Source organism: Mobula birostris, chromosome 25 (assembly GCF_030028105.1).
Source record: "Mobula birostris isolate sMobBir1 chromosome 25, sMobBir1.hap1, whole genome shotgun sequence".
Taxonomy (NCBI): Eukaryota; Metazoa; Chordata; class Chondrichthyes; order Myliobatiformes; family Myliobatidae; genus Mobula; species Mobula birostris.
In genome coordinates, this window is record NC_092394.1 from 59,482,209 (window position 1) to 59,504,959 (window position 22,751).

Consider the following 22,751-nt stretch of genomic DNA (forward strand, 5'->3'; position numbering starts at 1 on the left):
TATTTTTCCAATCGCTGAGGTCAGAGGTTGTGGGAGATTTGTCCAGAGGAGATCTGAGGAAGAAATCTGGAGGAAAACACACAGAGGATGCAGAGGGGGATCAAAAAGGCGAGGGATGAGGACCGGGTCAAGACAACAGAGGCTTATGGAGAAGAGAAGTTATAAACCGTGTCTCCCCTCTCTCATCATGGGCAATGTGAGATCGCTGGGTAATAAAGTGGACGAGTTGACGGCGCTAGCCAGGAGTCAATTGTGGTTGTTGTGTACATCCCTCCCTCTGCCAACCCGATGTCGGTGTGTAACATCATTTACACCGTCATAGCCAGATTACAAACCCAGCACCCGAGTGCCCTCATTACCATCTCGGGTGACTTCAACCATGTTACCATGGCTAGGACACTGCCCAACTTCATGCGGCACGTGAGCTGTACAACCAGAGGGGAGAGGACTCTGGATTTGATGTACGCTAACGTTAAGGATGCATACAGCTCCTCTCCCCTTCCCCCGCCCCCATTGGGAAGGTCAGATCACAACCTGGTGCATCTAAAACTCTGCTACGTGTCTCTGGTGAAGAGTAAACCTGCAACCTCGAGGACAGTGAGGAATTGGTCGGAGGAGGCTTATGAGGCGCTCCAGGGTTGTTTAGAGGTGACAGACTGGCAGGCACTCTGTGAGCCACATGGAGAGGATATTGATGGGCTCACAGAGTGCATCACTGGTTACATCAACTTCTGTGTGGACTGCAATGTTCCGACAAGAACTGTCCTTTGTTATTCAAATAACAAGCCATGGGTGACAAAGGACATTAAGGACATCCTGAACGCTAAAAAGAGGGCGTTTAGAGATAGAAATAGGGAGGAGCTGAGGGCAATACAGAGGGACCTGAAAGCCAGAATCAGGGAGGCTAAAGACAGGTACAGGAGGAAGCTTGAGTGGAAACTCCAGCAGAACAACATGAGAGAGGTCTGGAGGGGGATGAGGACCATCACTGGGTTCCGGCAAACTTGCGACAGAGGAGCTGAAGGCAGTGTGGACAGGGCCAACGAACTTAACCTGTTCTTTAACAGATTTGACATTGTGGCTCCTGCCCATCCCACACATGAGCCATCTGTTGTCGGCCCCCAACCAACACATATTCCACTCTCCCCTCCTACCCCTCCTCACAGTCCCCCACCCTGCTCTCATGACTATACCCCTTCCCCACATGAAACCACCACGGTGGGCTTCACAGCTGAACAGGTGAGAAGGCAGCTGAAACGTCTCAAACCAAGCAAGGCTGCAGGACCGGATGGTGTCAGTACCAGGGTGCTCAAAGCCTGTGCCCCTCAGTTATGTGGAGTACTTCACCATGTCTTCAACCTGAGCCTGAGGCTCCGGAGGGTTCCTGTGCTGTGGAAGGGTTCCTGCCTCGTCCCTGTGCCGAAGACGCCGCACCCCGGCAGCCTCAATGACTACAGACCGGTGGCATTGACCTCCCACATCATGAAGACCCTGGAGAGTCTTGTTCTGGAGCTGCTCCGGCCTATGGTCAGGCCACACTTAGATCCCCTCCAGTTCACCTACCAGCCCCGACTAGGAGTTGAGGATGCCATCGTCTACCTGCTGGACCGTGTCTACTCCCACCCGGACAAGCCAGCGAGCACTGTGAGGGTCATGTTTTTTGACTTCTCCAGTGCGTTCAACACCATCCGCCCTGCTCTGCTGGGGGAGAAGCTGACAGTGATGCAGGTGGATGCTTTCCTGGTATCATGGATTCTTGATTATTGACTGGCAGACCGCCGTACGTGTGCTTGCAACACTGTGTGTCCGACAGAGTGATCAGCAGCACTGGGGCTCCACAGGGGACTGTCTTGTCTCCCTTTCTCTTCACCATTTACACCTCGGACTTCAACTACTGCACAGAGTCTTGTCATCTTCAGAAGTTTTCAGATGACTCTGCCATAGTTGGATGCATCAGCAAGGGAGATGAGGCTGAGTACAGGGCTACGGTAGAAAACTTTGTCACATGGTGTGAGCAGAATTATCTGCAGCTTAATGTGAAAAAGACTAAGGAGCTGGTGGTAGACCTGAGGAGAGCTAAGGCACCGGTGACCCCTGTTTCCATCCGGGGGTCAGTGTGGACACGGTGGAGGATTACAAATAACTGGAGATACGAATTGACAATAAACTGGACTGGTCAAAGAACACTGAGGCTGTCTACAAGAAGGGTCAGAGCCGTCTCTACTTCCTGAGGAGACTGAGATCCTTTAACATCTGCTGGACGATGCTGAGGATGTTCTACGAGTCTGTGGTGGCCAGTGCTATCATGTTTGCTGTTGTGTGCTGGGGCAGCAGGCTGAGGGTAGCAGACACCAACAGAATCAACAAACTCATTCGTAAGGCCAGTGATGTTGTGGGGATGGAACTGGACTCTCTGACGGTGGTGTCTGAAAAGAGGATGCTGTCCAAGAGGCTGTTGCATGCCATCTTGGTCAATGTCTCCCATCCACTACATAATGGACTGGGTGGGCACAGGAGTACATTCAGCCAGGGACTCATTCCACTGAGATGCAACACTGAGCGTCATAGGAGGTCATTCCTGCCTGTGGCCATCAAACTTTACAACTCCTCCCTTGGAGGGTCAATAGGCTGGTCCTGGACTTATTTCCTGGCATAATTTACATATTACTATTTAATTATTTATGGTTTTATATTGATATATTTATACTCTATTCTTGGTTGGGGCAACGAAAATCAATTTTCCTTGAGATCAATAAAACATGACTATGAACATTTTCACCCAGAGGATTGAGCAAAGGCTCCCCTAGCATTTAAGACATATCAGGATGGGCAACCAAGGAAAGCTAGTGCAGTTACTGGGAGAACCTGCAAACTCCACACAGACAGCCCCTAAGAGCAGTGGAGCTGTACAAGCTCTTTCACTGCCTGCGCCTTTGCCTGGGGTCAAGATCCAGTGTCACTGTTTGTGTCTCTGCCTGGGGTCAGGATCCAGTGTCACTGTGTCTCTGCCTGGGGTCAGGATCTAGTGTCACTGTTTGTGTCTCTGCCTGGGGTCAGGATCCAGTGTCACTGTGACTCCGCCTGGGGTCAGGATCCAGTGTCACTGTGACTCTGCCCGGGGGTCAGGATCCAGTGTTGCAGTTTGTGACTCTGCCTGGGGTCAGGATCTAGTGTCACGGTTTGTGTCTCTGACTGGGGTCTGGATCTAGTGTCTCTTTTTTTGTCTCTGCCTGGGGTCAGGATCCAGTGTCACTGTGACTCTGCCTGGGGTCAGGATCCAGTGTCACAGTTTGTGACTCTGCCTGGGGTCAGGTTCTAGTGTCACTCTGACTCTGCCTGGGGTCAGGATCCAGTGTCACAGTGTCTCTGCCTGGGGTCAGGATCCAGTGTCACTGTGACTCTGCCTGGGGTCAGGATCCAGTGTCACTGTTTGTGTCCCTGCCTGGGGTCAGGATCCAGTTTCACTGCGTCTCCGCCTGGGGTCAGGATCCAGTGTCAACGTGTCTCTGCCTGGGGTCAGGACCCAATGTCGCAGTTTGTGACTCTGCCTGGGGTCAGGAACCAGTGTCACTGTTTGTGTCTCTGCCTGGAGTCAGGATCCAGTGTCACTGGTTGTGCCTCTGCCTGGGGTCAGGATCCAGTGTCACTGTTTGTGTCTCTGCCTGGAGTCAGGATCCAGTGTCACTGTTTGTGTCTCTGACTGGGGTCAGGACCCAGTGTCACGGTTTGCGCCTCTGCCTGGGGTCAGGATCCAGTGTCACTGTGTCTCTGCCTGGAGTCAGGATCCAGTGTCACTGTGACTCCACCTGGGGTCAGGATCCAGTGTCACTGTGTCTCCGCCTGGGGTCAGGATCTAGTGTCGCAGTTTGTGGCTCTGCCTGGGGTCAGGATCCAATGTCGCAGTTTGTGACTCTGCCTGGGGTCAGGATCTAGTGTCGCAGTTTGTGGCTCTGCCTGGGGTCAGGATCTAGTGTCACTGTTTGTGACTCTGCCTGGGTTCAGGATCCAGTGTCACTGTGACCCTGCCTGGGGCCAGGATCCAGTGTCACTGTTTGTGACTCTGCCTGGGGTCAGGATCCAGTGTCACTGTTTGTGTCTCTGCTTGGGGTCAGGATCCAGCGTCACTGTGACTCTGCCTGGGGGTGGGCAGGATCCAGTGTTACTGTGCCTCTGCCTGGGGTCAGGATCTAGTGTCGCAATTTGTGGCTCTGCCTGCGGTCAGGATCCAATGTCGCAGTTTGTGACCCTGCCTGGGGTCAGGATACAGTGTCACTGTTTGTGTCTCTGCCTGGGTTCAGGATCCAGTGTCACTATGACCCTGACTGGGGTCAGGATCCAGTGTCACAATTTGTGACTCTGCCTGGGGTCAGGATCCAATGTCGCAGTTTGTGGCTCTGCCTGGGGTCAGGATCCAATGTCGCAGTTTGTGACCCTGCCTGGGGTCAGGATCCAGTGTCACTGTTTGTGTCTCTGCCTGGGTTCAGGATCCAATGTCGCAGTTTGTGACCCTGCCTGGGGTCAGGATCCAGTGTCACTGTTTGTGTCTCTGCCTGGGTTCAGGATCCAGTGTCACTGTTTGTGACTCTGCCTGGGGTCAGGATCCAGTGTCACAGTGTCTCTGCCTGGGGTCAGGATCCAGTGTCACTGTTTGTAACCCTGCCAGGGTTAAGGATCCAGTGTCACCGTTTGTGACTCTGCCTGGGTTCACGATCCGGTGTCACTGTTTGTGTCTCTGCTGGGGTCAGGATCCAATGTCGCAGTTTGTGACTCTGCCTGAGGTCAGGATCCAGTGTCACTGTGACCCTGTCTGGGGTCAGGACCCAGTGTTACTGTGTCTCTGCCTGGGGTCAGGATCCAGTGTCAATGTTTGTGCCTCTGACTGGGGTCAGGATCCAGTGTCACTGTTTGTGTCTCTGCCTGGGGTCAGGATCCAGTGTCACTGTGACGCTGCCTGGAGTCAGGATCCAGTGTCACTGTGACGCTGCCTGGAGTCAGGATCCAGTGTCACTGTGACTCCGCCTGGGGCCAGGATCCAGTGTCACTGTGACTCCGCCTGGGGTGAGGATCCAGTGTCACTGTGACTCTGCCCGGGGGTCAGGATCCAGTGTCGCAGTTTGTGACTCTGCCTGGGGTCAGGATCTAGTGTCACTGTTTGTGTCTCTGACTGGGGTCTGGATCTAGTGTCTCTTTTTTTGTCTCTGCCTGGGGCCAGGATCCAGTGTCACTGTGACTCTGCCTGCGGTCGGAATCCAATGTCGCAGTTTGTGACTCTGCCTGGGGTCAGGATCCAGTGTCACTGTTTGTGTCTCTGCCTGGAGTCAGGATCCAGTGTCACTGGTTGTGCCTCTGCCTGGGGCCAGGATCCAGTGACACTGTTTGTGTCTCTGACTGGGGTCAGGATCCAGTGTCACGGTTTGCGCCTCTGCCTGGGGTCAGGATCCAGTGTCACTGTGTCTCTGCCTGGGGTCAGGATCCAGTGTCACTGTTTGTCTCTCTGCTGGGGGGGGGGGTCGGTCCTGGATTCAGTATCGCAGTTTGCACCTCTTTCTGGGGACCAGGATCCAGTATCACGGTTTGTGCCACTGCCTGGGGTCAGGATCCAGTGTCACAGTTTGTGTCTCTGCCTGGGGTCAGAATCTAGTGTCACTGTGACTCTGCCTGGGGTCAGGATCCAGTGGCACAGTTTGTGACTCTGCCTGGGGTCAGGTTCTAGTGTCACTCTGACTCTGCCTGGGGTCAGGATCCAGTGTCACGGTGGCTCTGCCTGGGGTCAGGATCCAGTGTCACTGTGACTCTGCCTGGGGTCAGGATCCAGTGTCACCGTTTGTGTCTCTGCCCGGGGTCAGGATCCAGTGTCACCGTTCGTGTCTCTGCCTGGGGTCAGGATCCAGTGTCACCGTTTGTGTCCCCGCCTGGGGTCAGGATCCAGTGTCACTGTGTCTACGCCTGGGGTCAGGATCCAGTGTCAACGTGTCTCTGCCTGGGGTCAGGAACCAGTGTCACTGTTTGTGTCTCTGCCTGGAGTCAGGATCCAGTGTCACTGGTTGTGCCTCTGCCTGGGGTCAGGATCCAGTGTCACTGTTTGTGTCTCTGCCTGGAGTCAGGATCCAGTGTCACGGTTTGCGCCTCTGCCTGGGGCCAGGATCCAGTGTCACTGTTTGTGTCTCTGCCTGGAGTCAGGATCCAGTGTCACTGTGACTCCACCTGGGGTCAGGATCCAGTGTCACTGTGTCTCCGCCTGGAGTCAGGATCTAGTGTCGCAGTTTGTGTCTCCGCCTGGGGTCAGGATCTAGTGTCACGGTTTGCGCCTCTGCCTGGGGTCAGGATCCAGTGTCACTGTGTCTCTGCCTGGGGTCAGGATCCAGTGTCACTGTTTGTCTCTCTGCTGGGGGGGGGGTCGGTCCTGGATTCAGTATCGCAGTTTGCACCTCTTTCTGGGGACCAGGATCCAGTATCACGGTTTGTGCCACTGCCTGGGGTCAGGATCCAGTGTCACTGTGCCACTGCCTGGGGTCAGGATCCAGTGTCACAGTTTGTGTCTCTGCCTGGGGTCAGAATCTAGTGTCACTGTGACTCTGCCTGGGGTCAGGATCCAGTGTCACAGTTTGTGACTCTGCCTGGGGCCAGGTTCTAGTGTCACTCTGACTCTGCCTGGGGTCAGGATCCAGTGTCACGGTGTCTCTGCCTGGGGTCAGGATCCAGTGTCACTGTGACTGTGCCTGAGGTCAGGATCCAGTGTCACCATTTGCGTCTCTGCCTGGGGTCAGGATCCAGTGTCACTGTTTGTGTCTCTGCCTGGGGTCAGGATCCAGTGTCACTGTGTCTCCGCCTGGGGTCAGGATCCAGTGTCAACGTGTCTCTGCCTGGGGTCAGGACCCAATGTCGCAGTTTGTGATTCTGCCTGGGGTCAGGAACCAGTGTCACTGTTTGTGTCTCTGCCTGGAGTCAGGATCCAGTGTCACTGTTTGTGACTCTGCTTGGGGTCAGGATCCAGCGTCACTGTGACTCTGCCTGGGGGGGGGGGGCAGGATCCAGTGTTACTGTGTCTCTGCCTGGGGTCAGGATCTAGTGTCACAATTTGTGGCTCTGCCTGGGGTCGGGATCCAATGTCGCAGTTTGTGACCCTGCCTGGGGTCAGGATCCAGTGTCACTGTTTGTGTCTCTGCCTGGGTTCAGGATCCAGTGTCACTGTGACCCTGACTGGGGTCAGGATCCAGTGTCACTGTTTGTGACTCTGCCTGGGGTCAGAATCCAGTGTCACAGTGTCTCTGCCTGGGGTCAGGATCCAGTGTCACTGTTTGTAACCCTGCCAGGGTTAAGGATCCAGTGTCACCGTTTGTGACTCTGCCTGGGTTCACGATCCGGTGTCACTGTTTGTGTCTCTGCTAGGGTCAGGATCCAATGTCGCAGTTTGTGACTCTGCCTGAGGTCAGGATCCAGTGTCACTGTGACCCTGTCTGGGGTCAGGACCCAGTGTTACTGTGACTCTGCCTGGGGTCAGGATCCAGTGTAACTGTTTGTGTCTCTGCCTGGGGTCAAGATCCAGTGTCACTGTTTGTGACTCTGCCGGGGGTGTGTGTGTCAGGATCCAGTGTCACTGTGTCTCTGCCTGGGGTCAGGATCTAGTGTCACTGTTTGTGTCTCTGCCTGGGTTCAGGATCCAGTGTCACTGTGACCATGCCTGGGGTCAGGATCCAGTGTCACTGTTTGTGTCTCTGCCTGGGGTCAGGATCCAATGTCGCAGTTTGCACCTCTTTCTGGGGGCCAGGATCCAGTGTCGCGGTTTGTCCCTCTGCCTGGGGTCAGGATCCAGTGTCACAGTTTGTGTCTCTGCCTGGGGTCAGGATCCAGTGTCACTGTGACTCTGCCTGGGGGGGGCCAGGATCCAGTGTTACTGTGTCTCTGCCTGGGGTCAGGATCTAGTGTCGCAATTTGTGGCTCTGCCTGCGGTCAGGATCCAATGTCGCAGTTTGTGACCCTGCCTGGGGTCAGGATCCAGTGTCACTATGACCCTGACTGGGGTCAGGATCCAGTGTCACAATTTGTGACTCTGCCTGGGGTCAGGATCCAATGTCACAGTTTGTGGCTCTGCCTGGGGTCAGGATCCAGTGTCACGGTTTGCGCCTCTGCCTGTGGTCAGGATCCAGTGTCACTGTTTGTCTCTCTGCTGGGGGGGGGGGGTCGGTCCTGGATTCAGTATCGCAGTTTGCACCTCTTTCTGGGGACCAGGATCCAGTATCACGGTTTGTGCCACTGCCTGGGGTCAGGATCCAGTGTCACAGTTTGTGTCTCTGCCTGGGGTCAGAATCTAGTGTCACTCTGACTCTGCCTGGGGTCAGGATCCAGTGTCACGGTGTCTCTGCCTGGGGTCAGGATCCAGTGTCACCGTGACTCTGCCTGGGGTCAGGATCCAGTGTCACCGTTTGTGTCTCCGCCTGGGGTCAGGATCCAGTGTCACCGTTTGTGTCTCTGCCTGGGGTCAGGATCCAGTGTCACCGTTTGTGTCCCTGCCTGGGGTCAGGATCCAGTGTCACTGTGTCTCCGCCTGGGGTCAGGATCCAGTGTCACTGTGACTCTGCCTGGGGGGGGGGCAGGATCCAGTGTCACTGTGTCTCTGCCTGGGGTCAGGACCCAATGTCGCAGTTTGTGACTCTGCCTGGGGTCAGGATCCAGTGTCACCGTTTGTGTCTCTGCCTGGGGTCAGGATCCAGTGTCACTGTTTGTGTCCCTGCCTGGAGTCAGGATCCAGTGTCACTGTGTCTCCGCCTGGGGTCAGGATCCAGTGTCAACGTGTCTCTGCCTGGGGTCAGGACCCAGTGTCACTGTTTGTGTCTCTGCCTGGAGTCAGGATCCAGTGTCACTGGTTGTGCCTCTGCCTGGGGTCAGGATCCAGTGTCACTGTTTGTGTCTCTGACTGGGGTCAGGATCCAGTGTCACTGTGTCTCTGCCTGGGGTCAGGATCCAGTGTCACTGTTTGTCTCTCTGCTGGGGGGGGGGGGGTGTCGGTCCTGGATTCAGTATCGCAGTTTGCACCTCTTTCTGGGGACCAGGATCCAGTATCACGGTTTGTGCCACTGCCTGGGGTCAGGAACCAGTGTCACTGTTTGTGTCTCTGCCTGGAGTCAGGATCCAGTGTCACTGGTTGTGCCTCTGCCTGGGGTCAGGATCCAGTGTCACTGTTTGTGTCTCTGCCTGGAGTCAGGATCCAGTGTCACGGTTTGCGCCTCTGCCTGGGGCCAGGATCCAGTGTCACTGTTTGTGTCTCTGCCTGGAGTCAGGATCCAGTGTCACTGTGACTCCACCTGGGGTCAGGATCCAGTGTCACTGTGTCTCCGCCTGGAGTCAGGATCTAGTGTCGCAGTTTGTGTCTCCGCCTGGGGTCAGGATCTAGTGTCACGGTTTGCGCCTCTGCCTGGGGTCAGGATCCAGTGTCACTGTGTCTCTGCCTGGGGTCAGGATCCAGTGTCACTGTTTGTCTCTCTGCTGGGGGGGGGGGGTCGGTCCTGGATTCAGTATCGCAGTTTGCACCTCTTTCTGGGGACCAGGATCCAGTATCACGGTTTGTGCCACTGCCTGGGGTCAGGATCCAGTGTCACAGTTTGTGTCTCTGCCTGGGGTCAGAATCTAGTGTCACTCTGACTCTGCCTGGGGTCAGGATCCAGTGTCACGGTGTCTCTGCCTGGGGTCAGGATCCAGTGTCACCGTGACTCTGCCTGGGGTCAGGATCCAGTGTCACCGTTTGTGTCTCCGCCTGGGGTCAGGATCCAGTGTCACCGTTTGTGTCTCTGCCTGGGGTCAGGATCCAGTGTCACCGTTTGTGTCCCTGCCTGGGGTCAGGATCCAGTGTCACTGTGTCTCCGCCTGGGGTCAGGATCCAGTGTCACTGTGACTCTGCCTGGGGGGGCAGGATCCAGTGTCACTGTGTCTCTGCCTGGGGTCAGGACCCAATGTCGCAGTTTGTGACTCTGCCTGGGGTCAGGATCCAGTGTCACCGTTTGTGTCTCTGCCTGGGGTCAGGATCCAGTGTCACTGTTTGTGTCCCTGCCTGGAGTCAGGATCCAGTGTCACTGTGTCTCCGCCTGGGGTCAGGATCCAGTGTCAACGTGTCTCTGCCTGGGGTCAGGACCCAGTGTCACTGTTTGTGTCTCTGCCTGGAGTCAGGATCCAGTGTCACTGGTTGTGCCTCTGCCTGGGGTCAGGATCCAGTGTCACTGTTTGTCTCTCTGCTGGGGGGGGGGGGGGTCGGTCCTGGATTCAGTATCGCAGTTTGCACCTCTTTCTGGGGACCAGGATCCAGTATCACGGTTTGTGCCACTGCCTGGGGTCAGGATCCAGTGTCACAGTTTGTGTCTCTGCCTGGGGTCAGGATCCAGTGTCACCGTGACTCTGCCTGGGGTCAGGATCCAGTGTCACCGTTTGTGTCTCCGCCTGGGGTCAGGATCCAGTGTCACCGTTTGTGTCTCTGCCTGGGGTCAGGATCCAGTGTCACCGTTTGTGTCCCTGCCTGGGGTCAGGATCCAGTGTCACTGTGTCTCCGCCTGGGGTCAGGATCCAGTGTCACTGTGTCTCTGCCTGGGGTCAGGACCCAATGTCGCAGTTTGTGACTCTGCCTGGGGTCAGGATCCAGTGTCACCATTTGTGTCTCTGCCTGGGGTCAGGATCCAGTGTCACTGTTTGTGTCCCTGCCTGGAGTCAGGATCCAGTGTCACTGTGTCTCCGCCTGGGGTCAGGATCCAGTGTCAACGGGTCTCTGCCTGGGGTCAGGACCCAGTGTCACTGTTTGTGTCTCTGCCTGGAGTCAGGATCCAGTGTCACTGGTCGTGCCTCTGCCTGGGGTCAGGATCCAGTGTCACTGTTTGTGTCTCTGACTGGGGTCAGGATCCAGTGTCACTGTGTCTCTGCCTGGGGTCAGGATCCAGTGTCACTGTTTGTCTCTCTGCTGGGGGGGGGGTGTCGGTCCTGGATTCAGTATCGCAGTTTGCACCTCTTTCTGGGGACCAGGATCCAGTATCACGGTTTGTGCCACTGCCTGGGGTCAGGATCCAGTGTCACAGTTTGTGTCTCTGCCTGGGGTCAGAATCTAGTGTCACTGTGACTCTGCCTGGGGTCAGGATCCAGTGTCACAGTTTGTGACTCTGCCTGGGGTCAGGATCCAGTGTCACAGTGTCTCTGCCTGGGGTCAGGATCCAGTGTCACTGTGACTCTGCCTGGGGTCAGGATCCAGTGTCACTGTTTGTGTCCCTGCCTGGGGTCAGGATCCAGTTTCACTGCGTCTCTGCCTGGGGTCAGGATCCAGTGTCAACGTGTCTCTGCCTGGGGTCAGGACCCAATGTCGCAGTTTGTGACTCTGCCTGGGGTCAGGAACCAGTGTCACTGTTTGTGTCTCTGCCTGGAGTCAGGATCCAGTGTCACTGGTTGTGCCTCTGCCTGAGGTCAGGATCCAGTGTCACTGGTTGTGCCTCTGCCTGGGGTCAGGATCCAGTGTCACGGTTTGCGCCTCTGCCTGGGGTCAGGATCCAGTGTCACGGTTTGCGCCTCTGCCTGGGGTCAGGATCCAGTGTCACTGTGTCTCTGCCTGGAGTCAGGATCCAGTGTCACTGTGTCTCCGCCTGGGGTCAGAATCTAGTGTCGCAGTTTGTGGCTCTGCCTGGGGTCAGGATCCAATGTCGCAGTTTGTGACTCTGCCTGGGGTCAGGATCTAGTGTCACAGTTTGTGGCTCTGCCTGGGGTCAGGATCTAGTGTCACTGTTTGTGACTCTGCCTGGGTTCAGGATCCAGTGTCACTGTGACCCTGCCTGGTGTCAGGATCCAGTGTCACTGTTTGTGACTCTGCCTGGGTTCAGGATCCAGTGTCACTGTTTGTGTCTCTGCCTGGGTTCAGGATCCAGTGTCACTATGACCCTGACTGGGGTCAGGATCCAGTGTCACAATTTGTGACTCTGCCTGTGGTCAGGATCCAATGTCGCAGTTTGTGGCTCTGCCTGGGGTCAGGATCCAATGTCGCAGTTTGTGACCCTGCCTGGGGTCAGGATCCAGTGTCACTGTTTGTGTCTCTGCCTGGGTTCAGGATCCAGTGTCACTGTGACCCTGACTGGGGTCAGGATCCAGTGTCACTGTTTGTGACTCTGCCTGGGGTCAGGATCCAGTATCACAGTGTCTCTGCCTGGGGTCAGGATCCAGTGTCACTGTTTGTAACCCTGCCAGGGTTAAGGATCCAGTGTCACCGTTTGTGACTCTGCCTGGGTTCACGATCCGGTGTCACTGTTTGTGTCTCTGCTGGGGTCAGGATCCAATGTCGCAGTTTGTAACTCTGCCTGAGGTCAGGATCCAGTGTCACTGTGACCCTGTCTGGGGTCAGGACCCAGTGTTACTGTGTCTCTGCCTGGGGTCAGGATCCAGTGTCAATGTTTGTGCCTCTGACTGGGGTCAGGATCCAGTGTCACTGTTTGTGACTCTGCCGGGGGTGTGTGTGTGTGTCAGGATCCAGTGTCACTGTGTCTCTGCCTGGGGTCAGGATCTAGTGTCACTGTTTGTGTCTCTGCCTGGGGTCAGGATCCAGTGTCACTGTGACGCTGCCTGGAGTCAGGATCCAGTGTCACTGTGACTCCGCCTGGGGTCAGGATCCAGTGTCACGGTGACTCCGCCTGGGGTCAGGATCCAGTGTCACTGTGTCTCCGCCTGGGGTCAGGATCCAGTGTCAACGTGTCTCTGCCTGGGGTCAGGAACCAGTGTCACTGTTTGGGTCTCTGCCTGGAGTCAGGATCCAGTGTCACTGGTTGTGCCTCTCCCTGGGGTCAGGATCCAGTGTCACTGTTTGTGTCTCTGCCTGGAGTCAGGATCCAGTGTCACTGTTTGTGTCTCTGACTGGGGTCAGGATCCAGTGTCACGGTTTGCGCCTCTGCCTGGGGCCAGGATCCAGTGTCACTGTGTCTCTGCCTGGAGTCAGGATCCAGTGTCACTGTGACTCCGCCTGGGGTCAGGATCCAGTGTCACAGTTTGTGTCTCCGCCTGGAGTCAGGATCTAGTGTCGCAGTTTGTGGCTCCGCCTGGGGTCAGGATCTAGTGTCACAGTTTGTGACTCTGCCTGGGGTCAGGTTCTAGTGTCACTCTGACTCTGCCTGGGGTCAGGATCCAGTGTCACGGTGTCTCTGCCTGGGGTCAGGATCCAGTGTCACTGTGACTCTGCCTGGGGTCAGGATCCAGTGTCACCGTTTGTGTCTCTGCCTGGGGTCAGGATCCAGTGTCACCGTTTGTGTCTCTGTCTGGGGTCAGGATCCAGTGTCACCGTTTGTGTCCCTGCCTGGGGTCAGGATCCAGTGTCACTGTGTCTCCGCCTGGGGTCAGGATCCAGTGTCAACGTGTCTCTGCCTGGGGTCAGGAACCAGTGTCACTGTTTGTGTCTCTGCCTGGAGTCAGGATCCAGTGTCGCAGTTTGTGGCTCCGCCTGGGGTCAGGATCTAGTGTCGCAGTTTGTGGCTCTGCCTGGGGTCAGGATCCAATGTCGCAGTTTGTGACTCTGCCTGGGGTCAGGATCTAGTGTCGCAGTTTGTGGCTCTGCCTGGTGTCAGGATCCAATGTCACAGTTTGTGACTCTGCCTGGGGTCAGGATCTAGTGTCACTGTTTGTGACTCTGCCTGGGTTCAGGATCCAGTGTCACTGTGACCCTGCCTGGGGTCAGGATCCAGTGTCACTGTTTGCGACTCTGCCTGGGGTCAGGATCCAGTGTCACTGTTTGTGTCTCTGCCTGGGGTCAGGATCCAATGTCGCAGTTTGCACCTCTTTCTGGGGGCCAGGATCCAGTGTCGCGGTTTGTGCCTCTGCCTGGGGTCAGGATCCAGTGTCACAGTTTGTGTCTCTGCCTGGGGTCAGGATCTAGTGTCACTCTGACTCTGCCTGGGGTCAGGATCCAGCGTCACTGTGACTCTGCCTGGGGGGGGGCAGGATCCAGTGTCACGGTGTCTCTGCCTGGGGTCAGGATCTAGTGTCGCAATTTGTGGCTCTGCCTGCGGTCAGGATCCAATGTTGCAGTTTGTGACCCTGCCTGGGGTCAGGATCCAGTGTCACAATTTGTGACTCTGCCTGGGGTCAGGATCCAATGTCGCAGTTTGTGGCTCTGCCTGGGGTCAGGATCCAATGTCACTGTTTGTAACCCTGCCAGGGTTAAGGATCCAGTGTCACCATTTGTGACTCTGCCTGGGTTCACGATCCGGTGTCACTGTTTGTGTCACTGCTGGGGTCAGGATCCAATGTCGCAGTTTGTGACTCTGCCTGGGGTCAGGATCCAGTGTCACTGTTTGTGTCTCTGACTGGGGTCAGGATCCAGTGTCACTGTGTCTCTGCCTGGGGTCAGGATCCAGTGTCACTGTTTGTCTCTCTGCTGGGGGGGGGGGGGTGTCGGTCCTGGATTCAGTATCGCAGTTTGCACCTCTTTCTGGGGACCAGGATCCAGTATCACGGTTTGTGCCACTGCCTGGGGTCAGGATCCAGTGTCACAGTTTGTGTCTCTGCCTGGGGTCAGAATCTAGTGTCACTGTGACTCTGGCTGGGGTCAGGATCCAGTGTCACAGTTTGTGACTCTGCCTGGGGTCAGGTTCTAGTGTCACTCTGACTCTGCCTGGGGTCAGGATCCAGTGTCACAGTGTCTCTGCCTGGGGTCAGGATCCAGTGTCACTGTGACTCTGCCTGGGGTCAGGATCCAGTGTCACTGTTTGTGTCCCTGCCTGGGGTCAGGATCCAGTTTCACTGCGTCTCTGCCTGGGGTCAGGATCCAGTGTCAACGTGTCTCTGCCTGGGGTCAGGACCCAATGTCGCAGTTTGTGACTCTGCCTGGGGTCAGGAACCAGTGTCACTGTTTGTGTTTCTGCCTGGAGTCAGGATCCAGTGTCACTGGTTGTGCCTCTGCCTGGGGTCAGGATCCAGTGTCACTGTTTGTGTCTCTGCCTGGAGTCAGGATCCAGTGTCACTGTTTGTGTCTCTGACTGGGGTCAGGATCCAGTGTCACGGTTTGCGCCTCTGCCTGGGGTCAGGATCCAGTGTCACTGTGTCTCTGCCTGGAGTCAGGATCCAGTGTCACTGTGTCTCCGCCTGGGGTCAGAATCTAGTGTCGCAGTTTGTGGCTCTGCCTGGGGTCAGGATCCAATGTCGCAGTTTGTGACTCTGCCTGGGGTCAGGATCTAGTGTCACAGTTTGTGGCTCTGCCTGGGTTCAGGATCCAGTGTCACTGTTTGTGTCTCTGCCTGGGTTCAGGATCCAGTGTCACTATGACCCTGACTGGGGTCAGGATCCAGTGTCACAATTTGTGACTCTGCCTGTGGTCAGGATCCAATGTCGCAGTTTGTGGCTCTGCCTGGGGTCAGGATCCAATGTCGCAGTTTGTGACCCTGCCTGGGGTCAGGATCCAGTGTCACTGTTTGTGTCTCTGCCTGGGTTCAGGATCCAGTGTCACTGTGACCCTGACTGGGGTCAGGATCCAGTGTCACTGTTTGTGACTCTGCCTGGGGTCAGGATCCAGTATCACAGTGTCTCTGCCTGGGGTCAGGATCCAGTGTCACTGTTTGTAACCCTGCCAGGGTTAAGGATCCAGTGTCACCGTTTGTGACTCTGCCTGGGTTCACGATCCGGTGTCACTGTTTGTGTCTCTGCTGGGGTCAGGATCCAATGTCGCAGTTTGTAACTCTGCCTGAGGTCAGGATCCAGTGTCACTGTGACCCTGTCTGGGGTCAGGACCCAGTGTTACTGTGTCTCTGCCTGGGGTCAGGATCCAGTGTCAATGTTTGTGCCTCTGACTGGGGTCAGGATCCAGTGTCACTGTTTGTGACTCTGCCGGGGGTGTGTGTGTGTCAGGATCCAGTGTCACTGTGTCTCTGCCTGGGGTCAGGATCTAGTGTCACTGTTTGTGTCTCTGCCTGGGGTCAGGATCCAGTGTCACTGTGACACTGCCTGGAGTCAGGATCCAGTGTCACTGTGACTCCGCCTGGGGTCAGGATCCAGTGTCACTGTGACTCCGCCTGGGGTCAGGATCCAGTGTCAACGTGTCTCTGCCTGGGGTCAGGAACCAGTGTCACTGTTTGGGTCTCTGCCGGGAGTCAGGATCCAGTGTCACTGGTTGTGCCTCTGCCTGGGGTCAGGATCCAGTGCCACTGTTTGTGTCTCTGCCTGGAGTCAGGATCCAGTGTCACTGTTTGTGTCTCTGACTGGGGTCAGGATCCAGTGTCACGGTTTGCGCCTCTGCCTGGGGCCAGGATCCAGTGTCACTGTGTCTCTGCCTGGAGTCAGGATCCAGTGTCACTGTGACTCCGCCTGGGGTCAGGATCCAGTGTCACAGTTTGTGTCTCCACCTGGAGTCAGGATCTAGTGTCGCAGTTTGTGGCTCCGCCTGGGGTCAGGATCTAGTGTCACAGTTTGTGACTCTGCCTGGGGTCAGGTTCTAGTGTCACTCTGACTCTGCCTGGGGTCAGGATCCAGTGTTACGGTGTCTCTGCCTGGGGTCAGGATCCAGTGTCACTGTGACTCTGCCTGGGGTCAGGACCCAGTGTCACCGTTTGTGTCTCTGCCTGGGGTCAGGATCCAGTGTCACCGTTTGTGTCTCTGCCTGGGGTCAGGATCCAGTGTCACCATTTGTGTCCCTGCCTGGGGTCAGGATCCAGTGTCACTGTGTCTCCGCCTGGGGTCAGGATCCAGTGTCAACGTGTCTCTGCCTGGGGTCAGGAACCAGTGTCACTGTTTGTGTCTCTGCCTGGAGTCAGGATCCAGTGTCACTGTTTGTGTCTCTGCCTGGAGCCAGGATCCAGTGTCACTGTTTGCGTCTCTGACTGGGGTCAGGATCCAGTGTTACGGTTTGCGCCTCTGCCTGGGGCCAGGATCCAGTGTCACTGTGTCTCTGCCTGGAGTCAGGATCCAGTGTCACTGTGACTCCACCTGGGGTCAGGATCCAGTGTCACTGTGTCTCCGCCTGGGGTCAGGATCTAGTGTCGCAGTTTGTGGCTCCGCCTGGGGTCAGGATCTAGTGTCGCAGTTTGTGGCTCTGCCTGGGGTCAGGATCCAATGTCGCAGTTTGTGACTCTGCCTGGGGTCAGGATCTAGTGTCGCAGTTTGTGGCTCTGCCTGGTGTCAGGATCCAATGTCACAGTTTGTGACTCTGCCTGGGGTCAGGATCTAGTGTCACTGTTTGTGACTCTGCCTGGGTTCAGGATCCAGTGTCACTGTGACCCTGCCTGGGGTCAGGATCCAGTGTCACTGTTTGCGACTCTGCCTGGGGTCAGGATCCAGTGTCACTGTTTGTGTCTCTGCCTGGGGTCAGGATCCAATGTCGCAGTTTGCACCTCTTTCTGGGGCCAGGATCCAGTGTCGCGGTTTGTGCCTCTGCCTGGGGTCAGGATCCAGTGTCACAGTTTGTGTCTCTGCCTGGGGTCAGGATCTAGTGTCACTCTGACTCTGCCTGGGGTCAGGATCCAGCGTCACTGTGACTCTGCCTGGGGGGGGGCAGGATCCAGTGTCACGGTGTCTCTGCCTGGGGTCAGGATCTAGTGTCGCAATTTGTGGCTCTGCCTGCGGTCAGGATCCAATGTTGCAGTTTGTGACCCTGCCTGGGGTCAGGATCCAGTGTCACTGTTTGTGTCTCTGCCTGGGTTCAGGATCCAGTGTCACTATGACACTGACTGGGGTCAGGATCCAGTGTCACAATTTGTGACTCTGCCTGGGGTCAGGATCCAATGTCGCAGTTTGTGGCTCTGCCTGGGGTCAGGATCCAATGTCACTGTTTGTAACCCTGCCAGGGTTAAGGATCCAGTGTCACCATTTGTGACTCTGCCTGGGTTCACGATCCGGTGTCACTGTTTGTGTCACTGCTGGGGTCAGGATCCAATGTCGCAGTTTGTGACTCTGCCTGAGGTCAGGATCCAGTGTCACTGTGACCCTGTCTGGGGTCAGGACCCAGTGTTACTGTGACTCTGCCTGGGGTCAGGATCCAGTGTCACTGTTTGTGTCTCTGCTGGGGTCAGGATCCAATGTTGCAGTTTGTGACTCTGCCTGAGGTCAGGATCCAGTGTCACTGTGACCCTGTCTGGGGTCAGGACCCAGTGTTACTGTGACTCTGCCTGGGGTCAGGATCCAGTGTAACTGTTTGTGTCTCTGCCTGGGGTCAGGATCCAGTGTCAATGTTTGTGCGTCTGACTGGGGTCAGGATCCAGTGTCACTGTTTGTGACTCTGCCGGGGGGTGTGTGTGTCAGGATCCAGTGTCACTGTGTCTCTGCCTGGGGTCAGGATCCAATGTCGCAGTTTGTGACTCTGCCTGGAGTCAGGATCTAGTGTCACTGTGACCCTGCCTGGGGTCTGGATCCAGTGTCACTGTGACTCTGCCTGGGGTCAGGATCCAGTGTCACTGCGACCTTGCCTGGGGTCTGGACCCAGTGTCACTGTTTGTGACTCTGCCTGGGGTCAGGATCCAGTGTCTCTTTTTTTGTCTCTGCCTGGGGTCAGGATCTAGTGTCACTGTGACTCTGCCTGGGGTCAGGATCCAATGTCGCAGTTTGTGACTCTGCCTGGGGTCAGGATCTAGTGTCACTCTGACCCTGCCTGGGGTCAGGATCCAGTGTCACTGTTTGTCTCTCTGCTGCGGGGGTGGGTGTCCTGGATCCAGTATCGAGGTTTGCGCCTCTTTCTGGGGGCCAGGATCCAGTGTCGCGGTTTGTGCCTCTGCCTGGGCTCAGGATCCAGTGTCACAGTTTGTGACCCTGCCTGGGGTAAGGATCCAGTATCACTGTGACTCTGCCTGGGGTTAGGATCTAGTGTCACTGTTTGTGACTCTGCCTGGGGGTCAGGATCCAGTGTCACAGTTTGCGACTCTGCCTGGGGCCAGGATCCAGTGTCACTGTTTGTGACTCTGCCTGGGGTCGGGATCCAGTGTCACAGGTTGTGACTCTGCCGGGGGGGGGGAGGAGGTGTGTGTGTGTGTGTGTATCAGAATCCAGTGTCACTGTGTCTCTGCCTGGGGTCAGGATCCAGTGTCACTGTGACTCCGCCTGGGGTCAGGATCCAGTGTCACTGTGTCTCTGCCTGGGGTCAGGATCCAATGTCGCAGTTTGTGACTCTACCTGGGGTCAGGATCCAGTGTCACTGTTTGTGCCTCTGCCTGGAGTCAGGATCCAGTGTCACTGTTTGTGCCTCTGCCTGGGGCCAGGATCCAGTGTCACTGGTTTGCCTCTGCCTGGGGTCAGGATCCGATGTCACTGTTTGTGTCTCTGCCGGGGGGGGGGGGGTCAGGGTCCCAGTATCCAGTTTCACGGGTTGCGCCTCTGCCTGGGGTCAGGATCCAGTGTCACTGTTTGTGTCTCTGCCTGGGGTCAGGATTTATTGTCACTGTTTGTGCCTCTGACTCGGGTCAGGATCCAGTGTCATGGTTTGCGCCTTTGCCTGGGGTCAGGACCAGTGCCACGGTTTGTGCCTCTCCCTGGGGTCAGGATCCAGTGTCACTGTGACTCTGCTTGGGGTCAGGATCCAGTGTCATGGTTTGCGCCTCTGCCTGGGGTCAGGATCCAGTGTCACAGTTTGTGCCTCTCCCTGGGGTCAGGAGCCAGTGTCACGGTTTGTGCCTCTGCCTGGGGGGGGGGGGGGTGTCAGGATACAGTGTCACGGTTTGCGCCTCTGCCTGAGGGTCAGGATCCAGTGTCGCAGTTTGAGCCTCTGCCTGGGGTCAGGATCCAATGTCACGGGTTGCGCCTCTGCCTGGGGTCAGGATCCAGTGTCAGGGTTTGTGCCTCTCCCTGGGGTCAGGATCCAGTGTCATGGTTTGCGCCTCTGCCTGGGGGGGGGGCGGGTCAGGATACAGTGTCGTGGTTTGCACCTCTGCCGGGTGTGTGTGTGTTTGGCTACAGTGTCACGGTTCGTGCCTCTGCCTGATGTCTGGACCCAGTGCCAGTGTTCGCGCCGCTGCCTGGGGTCAGGACCCAGTGTCACTGTTTGTGCCTCTGCCTGGGAACTGAATCCAGTGTCACCGCGTGCGTCTCCGACTGGGAACTGTATCCAGTGTCACTGTGCCTCTGCCTGGGAACTGGATCCAGTGTCACTGTTTGTGCCTCTGCCTGGGGTCTGGCTCTAGCTGAACAGTGATGCCAAGCTGAGTTACAATGAAGAGTGGAAGCCCCTTGCCTAGCACAGGGCAAGATGGTGCTTTTGCAGGATGTTCTGGGAAGAGGGTAGTTGGTGTTGGCTGGAAGTTTACCTGATAAGAGAGTAATGCTCCCTATCTCCCCCCTCCCACCCCAGTGTGGCCATCCTGAAGTACCTGGCTGGTAAATACCAGACCCCCAACCACTGGTACCCCTCTGAGCTCCAGCTGAGGTCCCGTGTGGATGAGTATCTGGCCTGGCAGCATATGGCCATTAGGTTCCAAGGATCGAGGCTCTTCCTGTTCAAGGTAAGCTTGATGGTTCCTCCCAATTTACCCTCCACCAACCACTCTCCCCTCCCCGCCAACCACTCTCCCTTCCCCGCCCTGCCCCCTAACTCTTCCCTGCCCTGCCAGACTGCCTCAGCTCCCCATACTTGGGAGTAAATTGTGCTAAGCAGTTTGCAGGGTGTACAGGTATTGCTGAAACTTTGCTCTGTTGTCAGTGACCGCAGGGATTGTGCTTCAATAACAGTCTGTGGCTTCACTCTGAATCTATTTATCCTTCACGTGAACAAACAGTGGTTTTCACAAAGAGTTGCTCATTTGGTGCTCAACCAGCTCGGGTCCAATGGCCTTGAGATCACACACCGAATACCCTAATCTTCCACATTCCTGCAGGTTTCACACGCATTCTACCTTCACGGTGGCACAAGGGTAGAGCCAAGGGAAAGGGGCTGAGGGGAGGGCGGAGGGGGTGATTGGAGAGGGGCTGTGAGGGGAGGGGAGGGGTGATTGGAGACGGACAGTGGGGGAGGGAAGGGGTGATTGGGAAGGGGCTGTGAGGGGAGGGGAGGGGTGATTGGAGATGGACAGTGGGGGAGGGAAAGGGTGATTGGGGAGGGGCTGTGAGGGGAGGGGAGAGGGTGATTGGAGAGGGGCTGTGAGGGAAGGGGAGGGGTGATTGGAGACGGACAGTGGGGGAGGGAAGGGGGTGATTGGAGCCGGACAGTGGGGGAGGGGAGGGGGTGATTGGAGAGGGGCTGTGAGGGGAGGGGAGGGGTGATTGGGGAGGGGCGGGGAGGGGAGGGAAGGGGGTGATTGGAGAGAGGCTGTGAGGGGAGGGAAGGGGTGATTGGAGAGGGGCTGTGAGGGGAGGGGAGGGGTGATTGGAGAGGGGCTGTGAGGGGAGGGAAGGGGGTGATTGGAGAGAGGCTGTGAGGGGAGGGAAGGGGTGATTGGAGAGGGGCTGTGAGGGGAGGGGAGGGGTGATTGGAGACGGACAGTGGGGGAGGGAAGGGGTGATTGGGGAGGGGCTGTGAGGGGAGGGGAGAGGGTGATTGGAGATGGACAGTGGGGGAGGGAAGGGGGTGATTGGAGACGGACAGTGGGGGAGGGGAGGGGCTGATTGGAGAGGGGCTGTGAGGGGAGGGGTGATTGGAGATGGACAGTGGGGGAGGGGAGGGGGTGATTGGAGAGCGGCTGTAGGGGGGGGTGATTGGAGATGGACAGTGGGGGAGGGGAGGGGGTGATTGTAGACGGACAGTGGGGGAGGGGAGGGGGTGATTGGAGAGAGGCTGTGAGGGGAGGGGAGGGGCTGATTGGAGAAGGGCTGTGAGGGGAGGGAAGGGGGTGATTGGAGAGGGGCTGTGAGGGGAGGGAAGGGGGTGATTGGAGAGGGGCTGTGAGGGGAGGGAAGGGGGTGATTGGAGAGGGGCTGTGAGGAGAGGGGAGGGGTGATTGGAGAGGGGCTGTGAGGGGAGGGAAGGGGGTGATTGGAGAGGGGCTGTGAGGGGAGGGGAGGGGGTGATTGGAGAGAGGCTGTGAGGGGAGGGGAGGGAAGGGGGTGATTGGAGAGGGGCTGTGAGGGGAGGGAAGGGGGTGATTGGAGAGGGGCTGTGAGGGGAGGGGAGGGGGTGATTGGAGAGGGGCTGTGAGGGGAGGGGAGGGGTGATTGGAGATGGACAGTGGGGGAGGGGAGGGGGTGATTGGAGAGCGGCTGTAGGGAGGGGTAATTGGAGATGGACAGTGGGGGAGGGGAGGGGGTGATTGGAGAGGGGCTGTGAGGGGAGGGGAGGGGGTGATTGGAGAGGGGCTGTGAGGGGAGGGGAGGGGGTGATTGGAGATGGACAGTGGGGGAAGGGAGGGGGTGATTGGAGAGGGGCTGTGAGAGGAGGGGAGGGGTGATTGGAGACGGACAGTGGGGAAGGGAGGGGGTGATTGGAGAGGGGCTGTGAGGGGAGGGGAGAGGGTGATTGGGGAGGGCTGTGAGGGGAAGGGAGGGGTGATTGGAGATGGACAGTGGGGGAGGGAAGGGGGTGATTGGAGAGGGGCTGTGAGGGGAGGGGGTGATTGGGGAGGGGCTGTGAGGGGAGGGGTGATTGGAGCCGGACAGTGGGGGAGGGGAGGGGGTGATTGGAGGGGGGCTGTGAGGGGAGGGGAGGGGCTGATTGGAGAGGGGCTGTGAGGGGAGGGGAGGGGTGATTGTAGACGGACAGTGGGGGAGGGAAGGGGGTGATTGGAGAGGGGCTGTGAGGGGAGGGGGTGATTGGAGAGGGGCTGTGAGGGGAGGGAAGGGGGTGATTGGAGATGGACTGGGGGAGGGAAGGGGGTGATTGGAGAGGGGCTGTGAGGGGAGGGGAGGGG

The 22,751-nt window shown here is 57.1% G+C and overlaps 1 protein-coding gene across 1 annotated transcript in view; it reads left to right on the forward strand.

The window, feature by feature from the left end:
* Nucleotides 1-22,751, forward strand: part of LOC140187774 (glutathione S-transferase theta-1-like) — a 66,130-nt gene that overhangs the window by 12,046 nt on the left and 31,333 nt on the right. The window contains exon 3 of the mRNA XM_072243471.1: nucleotides 20,264-20,414. Within this exon, the coding sequence (XP_072099572.1) occupies nucleotides 20,264-20,414 (151 nt within the window). The remainder of the gene's footprint in view (nucleotides 1-20,263; nucleotides 20,415-22,751) is intronic.